This window comes from Paramisgurnus dabryanus, chromosome 2 (genome assembly GCF_030506205.2).
Source record: "Paramisgurnus dabryanus chromosome 2, PD_genome_1.1, whole genome shotgun sequence".
In the NCBI taxonomy this organism is placed as follows: Eukaryota; Metazoa; Chordata; class Actinopteri; order Cypriniformes; family Cobitidae; genus Paramisgurnus; species Paramisgurnus dabryanus.
Genome location: NC_133338.1, coordinates 24,375,239 through 24,395,250, shown reverse-complemented (window position 1 = coordinate 24,395,250; position 20,012 = coordinate 24,375,239). Strand labels below are relative to the sequence as shown.

Here is a 20,012-nt window from a genome sequence, read left to right as displayed (position 1 = left end):
AATGTAAGATAACAATAGGATGTGCTTTCCTGTTACTGCCCAGAGTGCACATCTGACGCTTGGTTGTTGTGTGTTGGAAATTTTGGTAGAGACACTTTACAGGCCTGTGGTTGAGAGCACAGAATAGACTCTCCCTCTTTCTCTGCCTAGTGTATGTGCGCGCGTGCACGCCCGCGTTGGGGGGGGGGTGCAAGAAGAGGAGGAATATAGAGAGGGGGAGGGGAGGAAAGAGGAACTCAGAGGTGATGAGGAGGATGGAGGAAGTCTAACAGAGAGGAAGAGGAGAAACAGAGAAGGAGGAGAAAAAACAAGGAAAGATTATCATAAAAGGACAACTAAGGTGAGTTGGACACAAATGGAGATGGTGCTTTTGAAGGTAACTGAGAAGATGGCACAATGGAGGGGAGGGAAGATATGGTAGGAGAGGGAGAAAAGCAGAGATAGAGAGAGAGAGAGAGGATGGCTGGGAGGGGTCTTGTGCCACAAGTGCTGGTATGTCTGCCTCTGTTCTTGTTTGCAAGTAAAAAGAGTCAAAAAACAGGATATTAATGTTTAAGGAGGATGTGCCAGAAAGGATCTGTCCATCATTTGGGCCTGCTGTGTCAAGAGGTGTTTGAGATCAAACTGAATGCAGTTTTCAGTCTGTTTATTTCAATATGTATTTCAGTATAAGAGTTGTGTCCAGATATTAAGTTTGTTGTTACCTATAATACCTCTAGGTTGTGTTTAATCAATGTAGACCAACAACTATGGCCTACACTGTGTATATGATATTGATTTCTTTAAGGCTCATTCACCCCTATTTAACTAAATATGGAAAATGAGACATAATTGAAGCTCAATATGTGATTCTTTAATGAAATGCTCATTAATATGACAAATATGAGCAAGTTCTAGCATTTTTTTCAATCTCCTGTAAAAGGTCTGGACAGCCTCAGCACTGTATTGCACAGCTGACGAATCCATCCGCGCACACAGCAAGAAGTAGTTCCGTATGATTTTTAATATGGGTGCACCGCAGGTAAAGCACGAAGAACATTGTTGATATAAATACTGATAGCGTTATCAGAGCTATACTCATAATGGATTTAAATATATCTTTCAACGTTAAACCTAAGCACACAGAAGCCACGAATAACCGATATTATTATGGAATTTTAGTAACATATCAATTTATGCCGCACATCGCAATTATGAATGCAAGATGATCTTACAATGAAACAGACCCCATGTCGACTGAATCTCTTGTTTATAATCCGACGCTAGTATAACGGACTATATAATTGACATGGAAGTTTGTTGGGGAGAGGCGAACAGAGCGGAAGGTTTTCTCAGTTGTGAGGTTCTCAGGTCTCCCCGGCACATACACACGGATTGAATCCGTATGCGACCGATGCTGTGAACTGGAGAGAATGAGAAACGTGTGAATATCCATTCAGGTTTATATGTATTTGAAGCAATACTAACATACGTGGCTGGAGTTGATGTTTTAGAGCACTTCTGTGTCGCTTTGTACATTTGAATAGGAGAGAAAGCAAGCCAGGCAATGAACTGCTACTCGGACTTGTAACTACCGTTGTAAGGCAAATGTTCAGCGACAGCTAGCCAACAACTGGAATAGGGACATAAGCGTGGCTCCACACAAAAGGACTCAGACTTGAGTGAGCGACTGTACCAAAAGTAAGGTGAGGGTAAATAAGATTTTTAATTTTTCTGTACTTTCCAAGTTTGACGATTTATCATCGTAGAGCACACAGAATCCGTGCGCGTTTACTTTCAGATATGTTTAAATGAACAAGGAACGGTTGATTGGACGGTGGACGGAGTGATGCGACCTCTCAGATGAGTTTAAGGGGGCAATCGATAACTGTTTTCCAATTGAAGCATCATTAAGACTCGATGGGGACAGTTTGTTTAGCGAAGTACCTCTAACTGCCACAAATGAAGTCTTTTGAAGCACCTGAAGAGCATGTTTTAATTCGCAATATACCGGACGGCAACTTCAATCAATGAGACCCTGAACGTGACGTCACAACCCCAGTCAATGGTCGTGATGGGGTCATTTTATGACACGCACCGAATTATTTTACCTATAAACCATTCAACTAACTGTAGTTTACATGTTTATGATACGTAATACAAAATAATATATATTGTAAAATTGATTATATTATGGATTTCACTGGTAGTTTTCTTTTAAATGCATCTTGCTCCAAGTCTTTGTGTTCACTTAACAAGATCGGTTTTACTTTTTGCTAGTTTTTGTATGTTTAAGGGCACATTTTTAAAAGTTTCAAGCTGCGAAGGTAAACGAGCGGTTCAGTTCTGGTTAGCTATCACATTTTTTTTTCACATTCTGTAATAAGTCTCCGCTTTCTAAAACACGATATATTTTCTGGAACTGTTTGTAAGTTTAGTAAAGCAATGGAGTGTATTAAAGTTAAAAAATCTAAACCACAAGACGTTAAAAAATACAAACATTTTGTTACTGCTTTAAAACGTTTATTACAACCGTACTGTAATATTGATGTCCCGCGCTTTAGAAGTTGTTTCCTTAGTAAGACTAAATGAATACAGCATAATGGACTCCATCACCAGCCTACTAAACACACAGTGTGACCAAGAGCATATGGTTTCTTTACAGATAATTTTATTGCAAATCTATGCTGATTAAAGCCAAAAAACGAATTTGGGTTAATTTGCATACATTTTAAAGGCTTTTGAAATACTGTTATTGTAACAGTCAAGTACTAGTTCTAACACGTTCTCCTGTTTCTTATCTGTTTAGTGTAATAGTGTTAGTAAAAATGTGTCTTATGAATAAAAAATCAAGTTCCCTTTCATGAGGCCGTTGTGTGCGTTATGGTTATGCATTAAATTGAATTTGCTTCAAAGCTGCGCATTTGTGTTTTGCCATTAAAAACAAAAGCAAATGTATTCTTTTTTTTTCTTCCAGCCATGCCATCGGTGATGGAGCGATCCGGTTCTGGTGTTCTGTCCCGAAGCAGGGCCAAAACAGTCACAAATGGCAACAGCCAACACTCTGACGACGAGAGCAGTGATGAGGAACACACACATGGTACGTCTGACACATCCACACACCATCTCAGCAACCCGAAAGCACCATCTGCACCTTCGTTTACTTGTATGGCAGCGAAGAGATTCATTCCCGAAATGCTTCCTTAAAAATGTCGAATATTTCTATAAATCAATGTCTCTATGAGCAGACCCCCACTAGTCCGTGGTCGAGCTGGCCTCCCCTGTTCTCCTTCTCTCACTTTTCCTCCTCTGCCCTTGGCTTGTGTTTTTTTTCTTTCTCTCTTTGACTATCCTTCTTTCATTTTTTTTAGCAGACAGTATGATTCGCGTTGGTGGGGACTACCAGGCACAGATCCCAGAATTCAACCCAGGTAAAATGGAAAATAAGATCCTCTTCATTAAAATATACACCCGATGCAGCTGTTACCATTTTTACAGCATGGTAAAGAGAAGTCTAAGTTAAAGGGATGAAGGATACTGTAGGTGTTTGTGCACAAAAGCAGCTAACGTTTATAAACATAAATCATATAGAACATACTAGTTAGAAGAACAGCAAAAAGGTGTAAAGATAAAACATGACCATGCAGGATTGTATGTCACTCAAGAGGATTACAGGCGTGAAAGAGGCAGCTACGTGACAGACATTTTTCTTGGATGTGTTGGCAGACTCTGCAACTCGTTACAGTGAGAAGGACCAGAGGAGCATGCTGGTTTGGTCACCCAACACCATAGTGTCTGATGCCATGCGTAAGAAACCATTATTCACACACAGAAATGTTTAAAACTGCTGATGAGTGAACGAAATACACTTAGTCATAATAATAATAATACCCATAATGGCTTTTTAGTGTGTATTCCTTATTACAGTCCTCTTTATCTTACTCACTGGGGTTTGTAAGGCAGTATTCGTTGTAAAGCTGCTATGAAACAAGATTTATTGTCAATAGTACAAATACATTTGAATTGAAAATGTTTCTCTTCAGGTTTATTCATCCAGTATTACTCTAATGCTGGGTGCACACCGCCAGCAACACAGTCGCTGTGTGTTACCCGTCTCTTTCAATAAGGTTGTTAGGAGGCGTTCCTAATTCTAGTTGTCCTAGTAACAATTATGAAAAAAATGAGTAATCATACTGTCAGGCTGTGTCCGAAACCTCCTACTTCTATATTATATAGTAGGCAAAAAGCAGTAGGCGAGGTGAGTACTATGTCCAAATTCATAGTATTCAAAAAACAGTTGGCGAAAAAAATCCTGATGACCCACTACTTTTGACAAGATCGCGAAGTGTTCATTCGATGGACATTTGCTATCCCGTGAGCCCCCAACGAAAAGAAGACAGAGGGGTTTTTGTTTTATAAAAAAAAAAAAAAAGGAAAGTGGCTCTATTCAAATGCAAATACATCTATTAAACAGCTGTCCCTTGTGTTTTTTTTTTTTTGCATTTCACAAGACTTTTTTAAAATGCAAAATAATTATTTGGTGTCCCCAGAGTACATATGTGAAGTTTTAGCTCAAAATATCATACAGATAATTTATTAAAGCATGTTAAAATTGCCACTTTGTAGGTGTGAGCAAAAATGTGTTGTTTTTGGGTGCAAATGAGCTCATCGCTGCACTAAATGGCAGTGCTGTGGTTGGATAGTGCAGATTAAGAGGCGGTATTATCCCCTTCTGACATCACAAGGGGAGCAAAATTTCAATGACCTATTTTTCTCACATGCTTGCAAAGAATGGTTTACCAAAACAAAGTTACTGGGTTGTTTATTTTCTAGGTTGATAGAAGCACTGGGGACCCAATTATAGCACTTAAACATGGAAAAATCAGATTTTCATGATATGTCCCCTTTAATGTCATTCCAGTTAACGATTAACTTGCTGTCATGGCGACGTATGTCATGTGATGTATAAACATGGTGGATGTTGTACATCCGAATTCATTCATACTATTTAGAACCAACTTTTTAACAAACGTCAAATTCATTACCTACTGTCACAGTATGAGGTTTTGGACGCAGCCTCAGTAAATAAAAAGAGAGACGGATGACGTGAGCTCCACTGCTTTAACTCCACTGGTAGGACTTCACTCCCGAAGGTCGCTCATCATTTGCATAAAGTTGACCTTTTCTAGGTTAGTCGCGTAGTTGGACACGTCCTCTTGCCAAGATTGTATTTAAATGTGTGCACGCAGCTAAAGCGTAACCAATTATATTTGTTAGAAATGTAAAACAAAACCAGTCTCAAATAGCACGGGTATATTTGTAGCAATAGCCAAAAACACACTGTTTGCGTCAAAATTATAAATTTTTCTTTTATGCATTTTTATTTACTTGCATTCCATATTTTTAAGTAGTTGTATCTCTGTCAAATATTGCCCAATCCTAGCAAACCATACACCAATGTAAATAGCTCATAATGGCATATTTACGTCAAAAAGGTTTGTAATTATTTTAATGTTTGTATATATTTTTTAGAAGGTTTGATTTAACTTTATTTTGTAATCTCTCAGTGGATGAGTACATCGTGATGGCCAAAGAGAAGCATGGGTACAACATGGAACAGGTATAGGCTGCCAATCCACATTATATCAATGTTAGACTTTTAATTTTAAACCACATCATTCAGATAAAAGCATGCAGTATTACGAAAGCCCTTGATAAGATGTTCTGGTCTTATCCCAACAGGCTCTTGGCATGCTCCTGTGGCACAAGCATGATGTCGAGAAGTCACTGGCTGACCTCGCCAACTTTACTCCCTTTCCTGATGAGTGGACAGTGGAAGACAAAGTTCTCTTCGAACAGGCTTTCAGTTTTCACGGCAAGAGCTTCCACCGCATCCAACAGATGGTGAGAGGGAGAGAGAGCGGGAGGGATGGAGGCAAGATGGTTTATATAAGAGTCATCTGCTGCTCTTACATCTGCCTACTGCTACAGGAGAGCAGGCGTCTGTAGATGGAGCCCAGTATAGATTCACACATCCTTGACTCATAGCCAGGTCTCGCCTTTTTGAACTATTGATTTGTATTGACCTGAGGGTTCCTGTGAGCTCTGTGACCGACTCTAATCACAGTCACCCATTACACTATAACTATCACAACGTTAGATATGGTAGAGGAATCGAGCTTGAACTAAAAGCTTAAATGATAAAGCCTAAAATTACATTGTGTATCGATTACGTTAACCGTTTGTAATATTTATTTCGCAGCTGCCTGACAAGCTGATCTCAAGTCTGGTGAAATACTACTATTCCTGGAAGAAAACCAGAACCCGAACAAGCGTCATGGACCGCCAAGCACGCAAGCTCCTCAGCAAAAGAGAAAAGGATGAGAGGTGAGACGAGTGGAGAGAAAAATACAGGGAAAACAATTATGAATATAAAGGTACAGCTTTCAGACATACACAGTTATTAAGTGTTTATTTTTGTACTTGCCAGTAATGATGAGATGGAGGAACGGGAGCCAGGCAGCGACAGTGACTTTGAAATTAATGCCAGAAAAGAGGTGAGCCTTTACCGTCTAAGGCAGGGGTCTTCAACGTTTTTTGGGTCGGGGACCCCTTAGATTAGAGAGTCATGGAGCAGGGACCCCCTAATACTAAATGTGTAAAACAGAGATATTTAAGTAAGCAGTAAGGTACGAGAGGCTGGCTTTTTGTATTGGGCACAACGCAAAGTGGAGTAAAGTACAACTGATGACCAATCAGAATCAAGGACTGGAACTGTTTTATAAATAGAAACAAACCATATTGTCACACAGCCATACTATATTAAAATGCATAATTGTTTTGTTAAAGTAGATTTAGTTTTTTTTAATATAATAATAATATAATAATATTATTTTAAGGTATTTGCAATGTAATATATTTTCATTTTACTGTGAATTGGACAAGGGCTTTCAGTTTATAAAGATGACTGATCATGGTGAATGGCACAAAGACTGTCTATTCTGGTGGGGACAGAGGTTGTGCTACTTTATAACTTTGAGGTTTGTTGCCTTTCTCGTGTATCATATTTGTCACGAGTTTGAGTAACGCAGGTTTATTTTCTGTATAGCTTCATATCAGACTCCAGTGTTTCCCCTACCATTATATAAGGGGGGCGCCGCGCCCTCCTTACGGCTCCACCCGCCCCCCTTGAAGGTCAAGTAAATTTGATTTGATTTTCTATGAAGTGCCAGAGAACAATTTGTTATTTTATTAAACAAACTAAACAGCCCTCAAGTAATATGTTATTTATCTTATTTCCACGATGGCATGATTCTGTCAGTGTTTGCGCGTTTACTTACAATTATCCAATTGAGTGCGCACATTTATATTTTACTGTTGGGCTTAATTTACTGCGCATGCTCTCTCTCTGTGCAGCACGCGCCTCTCTCTCCCATAACTGGTGACGGTGTTTTGAAAGTCTGCCTCCGTATACTTTATTTTTCTGCGTAAACATCAACAGTCACGGATGTTACTGACAGAGAAGACGACTGCTCGAGTTTATCATGACTTTCCCACACACACGCGCGCATTATCTCCCTCTCTCTCATGCTATACATGCCCGCCCCACGCACGTGTTTTGTAGTAACTCTGTGTAACAGTAACATTGTATGCTGTCATATTTCTGAATTTGCGAATGACGCGAATCGGGCGGCACAATTGCCGCGAAAACACGCGCTTTTCCCTTTAAACACGTCTTCGCGCAAGTTGAAAATATGCAGCTCAAGCGAAAAAACTCAGAGCAGCTTCAAGAACGAGCACGCAGGATCTTTTGACTTTGTGTTTGTGTGAGAGAGGTAAGAATGGTGCCCACGTTGAGAGAACTTAATAGAAGACTAAAGTATGTATGTCATTCATCTAATTACAGTATGTTAACTGGATAACACTGGATATAACTCATTGTATAGTTTAGTAAAATAATGTATTTTGATTACACAAATCAAACATATAGTGATTGTTTTACTAGCTGCTGACCAGCATAGGGAATCTCTATGGCTAATTTCTAAGACATGTTGTTGATACAGTACTGTGTGTTGTACCTTTTCTTGTTAATTTAGTCTTTTGGGGTAGCATCTTATGCCTAGAATTATTCAAGGAGCTTGATTCTTTTAACTTCCTTCAACGTTTGATCAATTGTGCATAATGACATGTGCAACAAATGGATATAGGGTGTCAAACTCATAGACTTGCATCATTTAAGACGCTCTTTTTAAAATATTTTGGGTCAACCTCTGACACAGATTTAAAGCTGAAACTTATCAAATCCTATCAGAAGTCCAGAATGTCGTTGAAACACACCAGTGGCTTTGCTGTCATCAGGATTAAACATGTTACCCCTCGAAGTACCCCTCCCCACAGAGCTCCCACATAACAAATCACAATTTAACCCCTGTATATACATACCCAACCAATCCCCCCCCCAAAGATGAAAACCTAGGGGAAACACTGGACTCAGGAGAACAACATGCAACGAGTCCGAGCGCATCTCTTTGGGGAAACTGTTTGAGAGGCGGATTTCAACATGACTATGAATCTTGCACAAAGCACCATCACGGCGCGCGTTTCAGTAATTTTTAATTGCGAGCGATAGTTTTGTCACAGTTTAAAATGCAGACGCGGTGTGGTGTCATTTGCCTGTTGAATTAGCGCTTTAAATCTGAACCGGGTGAAACAGCCGTACGTCCAAGTTCAGAAATATAGATGAGACAACATGTCGCACTGATTCTAAAATGACATTCTGAAAGAAAGACACACATAAGATTTACCTGTTTTATGATGATTTATCTGTCGCTACTGCTGCTTCCTGAGCGGACATTTATAATCTTTAGATATTTTATTTTGGTCCGCTGGCTAAACTGAACGCGCGCCTTCAAACCTATGCGGCCACGCACGTGCACAACTTAAAGGGGACATGTAACGTTTTGAACATATATTTTACGTTTTAAGCAAAAAATAGCTTGTTGTTGAACATCATTATTTGGCGGACCCCCCGCAGTTCCGTCACGGACCCCCTGGGGGCCGCGGACCCCCGGTTGAAGACCCATGGTCTAAGGCCTATTACAGGATATATTCCTATCATCAATAACTGTTCATAACAAATATCACCAAAGTGATGGTAAGGGCTGAATTATTCTGATATTAAGGGTGTAAAATGATGTCACTCTTTACTTACCCTTATGTCTTTTGGGGGACACAATATGTTCAAATAATATAATAATTGGGTCCCCAGTGTTTCTATCAACATAGAAAATGTGAAAAAGATCAACCCAGTAACTTAGTTTTGGTAAACCTTTCTCTGCAAGCATGTGAAAAAGTAGGTCATTGTAATTTGGCTCCCTTTGTGATGTCAGAAGGGGATAATATGCCCCCTTAATCTGCACTATCCAACCACGGCACTGCCATTTAGTGCAGAGATCAGCTCATTTGCATTTTAATGGACACACCCAAAAATGGCACATTTTTGCTCACACCTACAAAGTATCAATTTTAACATGCCATAATAAATGATCTATATGGTATTTTGAGCTAAAACTTGACATATGTACTCTGGGGACCACAAATATTTATTTGACATCTTAAAAAAGTCTTGTGAAATGTCCCCTTTAAGACTTCATATTATGTAAAAAGTCCTTTTTGGAGTGGTGGTCACTATGAACTGTCATTGTATGGCAGTAAGTTATGTCGAGTTTCTTCCAAATTTTACTTTATCTGAGCTACAGAAAACGTTTAGAGCCACATGAAAGCAAGTAAATTTACATTCCTCTTTTAATAATTTGTTTATTTTACAGTTCATATGTATTGTTTTTCAGGCTGGAAAGCAGCACTCTGGAAATGGAGGGAGCGATAAGGGCTCAAGCAAGTCTGGTCCAACACGGAAAGAAAACCAGGGTGCACAGTACCGACACCACCCACTACGGGCTCGCCGGAGGCCTCCTAAAGGCATGCACCTGGGCCAGGAGGACATTGTCGCCCTCTCGGCCTCCACTGATTCAGGAGCAGTTACTGTCAGACACCTGGATACACAGCTGGTGTCACTTAAGAGACAGGTGACCACATATGGCATAGAGTCAGTTGTGTAAAACATAATCCAATGAATAAATCACAGTGCTTTTGGTATAAATCATGGAGAGTCAAATGTAAACGTGCTGTTTTTCCACTATCCAGATTACTAAAACACAATTAAGACAACATTTTTAAAATGCAGTTGTAAAGTTTTTTTTATGCATTTGAAGTTTGTAATGAACCATAAAATAAGAGCAGGAGCAGGGACGTGCACAGACATTTTGAGGGGCAGGGGCTCAAGTGAAATAAAGGGCACTTCTCATAATTATGTAAAAAAGTATATATATATTAACGCAATTCTGACTTCCTTTTTAAAAAAATATTAAAAAAGTTAATTAATTTTATCTTCCTCAAACTCACGCAATTGTTTAATTTTCAAAAGATGTCTACAAAATAATCAGTTGTTCACACAGACACCATGGTCTCCTTAGTAGTCTAGGTTTATAGAGCAGCAAAGGAAGCCATTACACAATGTGCATGTTTTGAAAACATTAAATTACACATTAATTACAAATTTGTTAAAATGCTAAAAACAAAGTTGTGACTGCTGAGTTAGCGCTTCATGCCAATAAATGCTATATCATATGCTAGCGTTTAGCTGATTAGTTGTTACTCAAAATGTATTTTTGTCTGATAAGGGCTCAAAATATAAGGTCTGTTTACTTATGTGAGCTTCTGGCATGAGCCTCAGAGCAGAGCTCAACATTATTATTCATGACCCTTTCAAATAGGGCAAAAATAGACCATTTCATTAAAATGACAAATTCTAGGGTTGTAAATAGACATGTAAAAACGTTTCTGGATAATTTTTGCACTTAATAAAGCCACATACCTTCTATGTAATTGTCAAAGAACAATTTAACATATTATGACAACACATCCTATGGCACCTTTAATCTTAGGTTTCATATTTATTAGGGTTACACATGTCAGAAACAACAAATATAGATTAGGCCTATTTTATTTGTATTTTTTATTTTACTTTTTTGTGATGTCAGTGAAAATTCAGACTGGGCAAGTAAAATACTGAACCATTAGATTTCTTCCCAATCTACTCCAGCACTCCAGTATAACACATTATACTTATTTAACAGCCATTACAAAAAACGCAAACAAAAAAGCTTACTACTGTAGTTAGCAATTATATTATTGTTTGTGCTTTATTATTTTATGAGCAGTCTATTTAAACTACATACACTACACTGTTACAAGTTTGCAATTCTTCAGGTTAATATGGGATTGCCATGGAAAACAATGTCCCTGAATCGTTATGTGTAACAACGTGTCCCATATTTTGTGCATAAAACTGTTAATATAAGAATGCTTTTTTCCTCACACACTTACCGGTAGCTGCCTGCCTGCATAATCATGCACATGATCGCGTCTCGCAGGGCAGGCTGAGCTTTGGCGCTTGAAGCGCGAATGATGCAGCACGAGTGTAGACAGACCAATCATAAAGCGAAGTAAGTTAGAGAGGCGGGACTAAGGAGAGGTAAAGCCAATCATATTAGCGATTTGAATTTTGGAGGCGGGACTCATCTGTTAACCGTTTGTGTGCCACAAGCGCTATTTTTCTTTATATAAGAGTTTAAATCTCATTTAAATGATTTCTGAATAAATTCATGTTAAATTAAATAAGCAACAAGTAAAAAACACAAGAAACAGACAGACATCAGTTGTTATATGAATAAAGATCATATTTTTTTTTTTTTAAAGCACCCCAGAAAAAAAGGGCACTTTTTCTCCAGGAATAAAAAGGGCAGGTGCTCAAGCCCCCTTTGATGTCTATGTGTGCACGTGCCTGAGCAGGAGGTCTTGTTAATGTTAGGGCTGTGACGGTGACAAATTTTTACCACCGCGTTGGAACCATCAACAACAACCGCCGGTGTTGCGGTGGTGGGGTCCAACAAACATGATGTGTATCTATTTCACTGTCACTGGAGACCAAAAGAAACAAACGCAGACGCACAACACAGTGACATGGCTAAACTCCAACGTGCTGAGTTATGCTAAAATCCACCAGTTTAGTGGAAACGCCATACATGGTAATGTAGTGGAGATTGACATAAAACAATGTTATAAATTTGTATCTTAGGCTATAAATTACTGTACAACTTTTGTTATTATTATTTCACGTGTACAAAAAACTGCAATTTTTACTTATTATTTTGTTTAATCATTCACCTGATATGTGACGTCACACAACCGCCGGTGGCACTTCACCACTGCGGTGGCAATGCACCACCACGGTGGTGCGGTGGTCATGACAACTGTCCCACCCCTAGTTAATGTTTAATTTTAATGAACAATTTAATAATAGACAATGCAGTACTAAACAGTTCTTTATCAGTATTTACAAACGAACATAAATAAACCGCTAAATAGCAGCTTTATTTGCAACCCTGTTACCCGTTGTGGAATTAGTTTCTTGAGGTTTAATGCTAGAACTGTGTCAAACAGGCACACGTAACGTATCAATCTTAATCTTTCTTTTATGACTTTACTTTTAATCAGGTCCAAAGTATCAAGCAAAGCAACAGCGTTCTCAAGCACAACATAGGTGAAGGAATTGATGGAGTGAGAGCCACAGAGGTATTTCCTCACATGCACTTCTCAGGCACACACATGACACTTCACTGAGATCTTAACATTGTGTAACTGCACTAATTGTAGCACAAAGGTTTCCCAGAGCAAGTAACAATACAAGGTGTTGAGTGTTTTTTGTAGGGTCACAGGTAAAGCTGTGAATTCCAAACACTTTAAAGTGCAAGTTTTAAGAAATCTGTATAGGGCTGTTTATACGTGGTATTAACTCTTTCCCCGACAGCATTTTTCATGATTTTTACAAAGGTTTAATGCCTCCCAGAAAATGCTCTTCTTTAAAGATATACAATATTTATATACAATAAAGAACAGACCCTCTGCTTTCAAAAAAAAAGTTTCATCATCTACCTTCATTAGTTCCCTTTTTATCACCTATCAAATATGGTAGGTCTCTTCAAAATCATCACATTTTGAGTTAAAAGCTGAGATAATTCCATTTTTGTAAAGGACTTTTGATAGAGATCAGATTCAGAGCGATCCTCAAAACGTACATGGACATACAGCTGTTTGCCCTAGGGCGATACTTCCAGGTTTTACAAGTTGCGGAAGATAACAGCAATATTGCAGATTGACGAGATAACTCATCAATGGTGGGCAAATAGTTAAGAGTTGGAGACTAAGTGGTGACCAGAACGCATTTTATCATCAGGTGTAAACAGCCTCTCTGTGTACTCAGGGAAAGGCTAATTTATGTCAATTTTGCTTTGCTTTTCAGCCCAACCAAAAAATGAACTCACGCTGGACGACAGAGGAGCAGCTCTTGGCTGTTCAGGGTGAGCTACATCATCATCATCATCTCTGATCATCACTGTATAAATGTATTATTTTGTATAGTGGCCAATTGTGGCCTAATGGTAATAGAGAGTCAGGCTTGTAACCCAAAGGCTATCAAGTTTTTTTATACTGAAAAAGCAATAATATCACAACGTTTTTAAATATTTCATAATTTTTTCGTTTTCATTATTTCTTTTTATTTCCTTATATCTTAGCTTATGTTTTCTTCCTGTTTGTTCTAAAATTATTATGTTTACATACTTAATAAATATATAAATATAGCACACAAACACACACATGATATAAAGTGTTATTAATATATAAACAGGCCTTTTTAATGTATGTTTAAACATAATAATTTATAATAGTTTTAGAACAAACACGTAAGATAAATATAAGGAAGAAATAATAGAAAACAGGAAAATTATGAAATATTTAATAAACGCTATTATATATAATACATGATAGTATTGCTTTTATACAGTCTTGTTCAAAATAATAGCAGTACAATGTGACTAACCAGAATAATCAAGGTTTTTAGTATATTTTTTATTGCTACGTGGCAAACAAGTTACCAGTAGGTTCAGTAGATTCTCAGAAAACAAATGAGACCCAGCATTCATGATATGCACGCTCTTAAGACTGTGCAATTGGGCAAGTAGTTGAATTAGTTGAAAGGGGTGTGTTCAAAAAAATAGCAGTGTGGCATTCAATCACTGAGAAATCAATTTTGTGAAGAAACATTTGTGAATCAGGTGGCCCCTATTTAAGGATAAAGCCAACACTTGTTGAACATGCATTTGAAAGCTGAGGAAAATGGGTCGTTCAAGACATTGTTCAGAAGAACAGCGTACTTTGATTAAAAAGATGATTGGAGAGGGGAAAACCTATAAAGAGGTGCAAAAAATGATAGGCTGTTCAGCTAAAATGATCTCCAATGCCTTAAAATGGAGAGCAAAACCAGAGAGACGTGGAAGAAAACGGAAGACAACCATCAAAATGGATAGAAGAATAACCAGAATGGCAAAGGCTCAGCCAATGATCACCTCCAGGATGATCAAAGACAGTCTGGAGTTACCTGTAAGTACTGTGACAGTTAGAAGACGTCTGTGTGAAGCTAATCTATTTTCAAGAATCCCCCACAAAGTCCCTCTGTTAAAAAAAGGCATGTGCAGAAGAGGTTACAATTTGCCAAAAGAGTCACTGGCCTAAAGAGAAATGGAGGAACATTTTGTGGACTGATGAGAGTAAAATTGTTCTTTTTGGGTCCAAGGGCCACAGGCAGTTTGTGAGACGACCCCCAAACTCTGAATTCAAGCCACAGTACACAGTGAAGACAGTGAAGCATGGAGCATGATATGGGCATGTTTCTCCTACTATGGTGTTGGGCCTATTTATCGCATACCAGGGATCATGGATCAGTTTGCATATGTTAAAATACTTGAAGAGGTCATGTTGCCCTATGCTGAAGAGGACATGCCCTTGAAATGGTTGTTTCAACAAGACAATGACCCAAAACACACTAGTAAACGGGCAAAGTCTTGGTTCCAAACTAACAAAATTAATGTTATGGAGTGGCCAGCCCAATCTCCAGACCTTAATCCAATTGAGAACTTGTGGGGTGATATCAAAAATGCTGTTTCTGAAGCAAAACCAAGAAATGTGAATGAATTGTTAAAGAATCATGGAGTGGAATAACAGCTGAGAGGTGCCACAAGTTGGTTGACTCCATGCCACACAGATGTCAAGCAGTTTTAAAAAACTGTGGTCATACAACTAAATATTAGTTTAGTGATTCACAGGATTGCTAAATCCCAGAAAAAAATTTTTTTGTACAAAATAGTTTTGAGTTTGTACAGTCAAAGGTAGACACTGCTATTTTTTTGAACACACCCCTTTCAACTAATTGCCCAATTGCACAGCCTTAAGAGCGTGCATATCATGAATGCTGGGTCTTGTTTGTTTTCTGAGAATCTACTGAACCTACTGGTAACTTGTTTGCCACGTAGCAATAAAAAATATACTAAAAACCTTGATTATTCTGGTTAGTCACATTGTAAGGCTATTATTTTGAACAATACTGTATGTACTTTAGCGATTCAGACTGTAAAAATAATTGATTTAGCAAAAAAGAACAATACATATACATTACATACATATCAGTAGCCAAGCCATTTAAACTTTTTATCTATCTAAAAAATAAACGTAACGTGATTAAAATGCTATAAGAAACATTGCACTAAAGGGAAACATAGGGGAATCAGACTTCGACAATCACGGTTTAATGCTAAAACACTTCACAACCCTACTGCGGAGCAGTCACTTTCTGCAACCAGTTTGGCTCCGCCCACAAAAAAAAGTCATCTCTGTTTGCAAACACGAAATTGGTCTATAGTATTTATGTTTATTGAAGTATAACAGATGGCATGTTTGACACTTTAAGCATTTGTTCATTTGTCTTTATTTTCCTTCCATGTCCTTTACAGCTGTCAGGAAATACGGTAAAGACTTTGCAGCCATAGCAGATGTGATCGGCAACAAGACGGTAGCACAGGTGAGCTCATTCTTCGTGAGCTACCGAAGACGCTTTAATCTTGACGAGGTGCTTCGTGAATGGCAGGCAGAACAGGATGTGGTTCAGGGGAACAGCGGGAGAACTGCAGACGTGGACCTGAATGGGTCGGCAGGAGTGGAAGAGGATGAGGTGAGGAATGAAACGCTACATTATCTCAAATTATCAAGTACACTATAATTGAGTTGGACATTGTAGTGCCTATGTCTGGTGAAAGAGTGAACAATGAAGAAATGTTTGTCCTAGAAATTTATTGTAAAATCAGTTCATCTATTCCTTCTTTGTCTATTCATTGTTACTTTAGGTGAGGATGGACGGTGTCTCTCCCCCTCACTCCAACAGTCCTCTGCCCTTCTCTGACACCAGTGTTACTGGCAGCACCAACTCTGCGCAGTCCTCCCCACCCCTCACTCAACCTCCACCCTTACTGCGCCCTGTTCCCCCCTCAGCGCCTCCCAGCCTGCTGCGCCAGCCTCCCCCGCTACAAACACGACCTCTACAGAACCGGACGCCCCACAATCACCCACCCCCACCGCTTATCAGACCTGCAGTGGCATCATCAATCCACCAGGGGGCAGCGAGGAACTCCTCCTCTGCTGGACAGCTGCCACCCTCGCTGGTTGGGCTGAAGGTGGAATCCCCTCAGTCACACTGATTGCCATGTGGTACTTGCCCTTTTACAATGATTTAAGAATTTTTGTCTTACTGGAAAATTTGCAAAATGGTTGTAAAAGGGCATGAGACAAAAATAAACATAGAATTTAACAGGAAGCAGTGCTGGGTTTGAAATATGGAAATGCACCAAAATATGCTTATTTTAGTGAGTTAGACTCGCAGATCAGGAGGTTACGGTGTACTTACCAAGGAATCACACTTCTCTTCAGGACAAAAGAAGTGAAGGCCCTTCACATACATGCATATATTATGAAAAAAATACAACTCAGTGTTGCCAAAACCAAGAAACTCTACTGCCCCACAAACTCGCCTGTCCTCAGGTACTACAGTTATACCTCGAAACCAATCCCAAGCACAACTGTTTCCATGGCAACTACAGCTATTGAAACACCATCAGTTATAGAAAGCTCAGCAAAAAAGTAGAAAAGTATAATTTTTAACCAAAATTGAGGGGTAGAAAACCTTATACACTGGATTGCAATGGCACGATCGTCATCTCTATGGCAACAGCCGGACATCATCTAGTGTGTATGACTATAAAGACGCTACAGAGTGTTCTGAAATGCACCCAGTATCAGGAAACTGGGAAATTGTGTTCATAGCATTATACTGGGTGAAGCAGTTTTTGTTGTTTGTATAATTAGGTCCTTAAGATATTGTTAGGTAGTGAATTTATGTAGTACTAGTTAATATTGACTAAGCACTAAATAATGCAAAATACTTGATCGTTTTTGTTGCAACTCTGGAATACACTCTGGAGTTCACCTTGCTCTTAAAAGGCACAAACATAAGACATCGAACACTAAAGATGATTGCTGAAAAAGCACGCTGATAAGATGAATTCTCGTTTCTTCCAAAATGTCGTACGTGAGAACTGTTTACATGTCAACTGAATTTGCTTGTGACTATTTTTTGTTTGTTTTCAGATTTTTCAGAATAAAAAAAGAGAAAATTACCTAATGAGATTGTTACATTTTGCATACAAAACCCTTGAGGTACTTTGTCATTTTTACATGTTATTTAAAGAAGAAAATTGTTTGCAACAATTAAATCACCTGTGTTAAAGGGATAGTTCACCCCAAAAAAAATGAAAATTCTGTCATGATTTACTCACCCTCATGTTGTTACAAACCTGTATTAAAGAGATATTTTGAGGAACGTTTGTAACCAAACAGTCTTTGAGCAAGTTAATGGTGCTCCTGTTTTCTGTTTAATTACAAATATGGGTGATTCTCGCGAAATTAGACTTATGAGGTGTCATGAAGCATTTTGATAAAAAAGTAAATGCAAAGAGTATCAAAATAAGCATAGAGTTACAAACATCTCTTCATGTACTATTTTGCTCATGATTTCAAATGACATCATACAAACCAATTTTTTTTTTCATATTTAAGGGGAAAATTTTCATTACCGCAACGTGTCCATGACTGGATTTTGGTTCTTTGACATGGAAATATTTATAATTAAAAAAATCTAAAAATAAAAAGCTTCAGTGCATGTTATACTATAAACATTTACAATAAAGAAACATGTGGTTTTGGTGATCATTGGTAAATGTAGAGACAATAATAAGGAATATAAATGTGTCCAAGACCAATTTTCTCATCCTCCGCAACATTTTTCAGTCATTGTTTAAGCCCTCAAGGAACTAACATTTTCAAAAAAAAAATTGTTGGAAGGGACATAATTAACTGTGACACTCAAGATGGCTACCAGTTAAGCAGTTCTTATTTTTTCTCTTCAGATAGAAGAGAACTTTTTAGTTCTCATTACCGAAACATGAGTTTGTAAATGCATATATTTAATGTAATATCATGTTGCGGTAATGATCATTTTTGATAATGATAATCTAAAAAATGTAAATATATTTCAAATCCTATTAATAATGGCTATAGTAAGTTCATACCTTATTATATGTGCAGAAAAAAAATGGCTTCAAGGGCTTTTTAAAAATTCTGATGCTGGACACCTTCTAAATCTGGATTTCATGAAAATCACCCATATGTGTTTAATAAAAAAATGAATACAGGTTTGTAACAACATGAGGGTAAATCAACTATCCCTTTAACACCAGCAATTTAATTGTTGCAAATAGTTTACATCATGCAACACTTACAGGTTATATAAACAAATTACCTGGTGGTACTCTGATATCAGAGGTGTCCAAAGTTGGCCCGCAATGACCTTTAATTTGACCCATGGCATGTGAGATAAGGAAAAAGGATAAACGTCATTGAAGCAGATGTTCATATTTCTAATTAAACATCTACAAATTTTTGTTTTATTTGTACATTGGAAAATATAACTTGAAATTAAATGTAAGGAATTAAAGTAAACATTTTTTGCATGTACATGCATACTTGAAATTGTATAGCATGCATCACAAAACTCAACAAACTCGGGTACTATAGGCTAATAATGGAGAGGACGAGGCAGTGGCATACAGGCAAAGGGAAATTTAAAAATGACTGGCAAAATAAATTCAATTTTTTTAAGTTACCTTTGAAAATAAAACTGCATTAGTTATGCATAAACAGAATAATGTTTGCTAATTTTTAAATATTAGAAAATTATCAATTAGGAGAATCTGGGCAACAATAATTTTAATATGACACAGCAACATTTATTTTCGGCCCCCGTCCCTCAGACATGTTTGATTTTTGGCCCTAGGTAGGAAAACCAGGGTTCCCACACCTTAGTTAACTTCAAATTCAAGGACCATTTCAAGAACTTTCCAGATCCAATACCCTTAAACTCAAGGACTAAATGTGGGGACACATTTCAAGTAAGAACAAGGTTACATCGTGTTACTTTTTAAGATACATTGTTACAGTTCCCTTTTGAGGGAACTCCCGCTGCATCACTGCAGTGACGCTTTGGGGACGCCTCCAGGGGGTAAGTGCGTCTGAATGTGTATATCAAATTCAACCAATGGTGAGGCTTAACAACAAAGACAGGGTGACACAGGAGCCAGGAAGTATATCGCTATCTGAAATATTGACAATGACGGCGTTTCAGGGACCCAGGAATAATGGCAAGGGAGACGCAGCGTCTCGTTCCCTTCTAAGGGAACAACAGTTACATACATAACCCGAGACGTTTTCATGTGTCAAACACAACTATGCAAAAAGCATTTTGGTATGAATCAACATTCGCATACAGAAGATATAAGGAATTAAAGCGAACAGTTTAGCATGTGTTCATAAAAAGTCTAGAATTTTTATAATATTATCCTTCACTACACAGATAATAATATGGATTTTTTTTCCAGAAAACTCAAAATCGATTCAAGCACTTTCAATGACCT

The 20,012-nt window shown here is 38.1% G+C and overlaps 1 protein-coding gene across 3 annotated transcripts; it reads left to right on the top strand.

Moving 5' to 3' along the window:
* Positions 1 to 229: 229 nt before the first annotated feature.
* On the top strand, positions 230 to 17,660 carry rcor2 (REST corepressor 2). 3 transcript variants are annotated; one of them, XM_065248753.1, is made up of 13 exons: positions 230 to 340; positions 2,957 to 3,079; positions 3,351 to 3,410; positions 3,706 to 3,786; positions 5,547 to 5,599; positions 5,722 to 5,883; positions 6,242 to 6,366; positions 6,470 to 6,536; positions 9,828 to 10,064; positions 12,595 to 12,672; positions 13,400 to 13,457; positions 15,945 to 16,162; positions 16,335 to 17,660. In XM_065248753.1, exons 2-13 carry the CDS (start codon positions 2,959 to 2,961, stop codon positions 16,683 to 16,685), a joined length of 1,611 nt encoding a protein of 536 aa, XP_065104825.1. In that variant the 5' UTR covers positions 230 to 340; positions 2,957 to 2,958; the 3' UTR covers positions 16,686 to 17,660. The 3 variants fall into 3 exon arrangements, with proteins under 3 accessions (XP_065104825.1, XP_065104826.1, XP_065104824.1); XM_065248754.1 differs by lacking the exon at positions 230 to 340 and adding an exon at positions 1,332 to 1,685 and having other exon boundaries at positions 3,354 to 3,410; XM_065248752.1 differs by lacking the exon at positions 230 to 340 and adding an exon at positions 1,332 to 1,685.
* The last annotated feature ends 2,352 nt before the right edge of the window (positions 17,661 to 20,012 follow it).

Excerpts from the sequence above, each read along its gene's own strand:
- rcor2 (XM_065248753.1), top strand. The coding sequence starts at position 2,959 with ATGCCATCGGTGATGGAGCGATCCGGTTCTGGTGTTCTGTCCCGAAGC. Across the intron at positions 6,537-9,827 it reads AAATTAATGCCAGAAAAGAG|GCTGGAAAGCAGCACTCTGG; the intron begins GTGAGCCTTTAC and ends ATTGTTTTTCAG. Across the intron at positions 12,673-13,399 it reads ATGGAGTGAGAGCCACAGAG|CCCAACCAAAAAATGAACTC; the intron begins GTATTTCCTCAC and ends TTTGCTTTTCAG.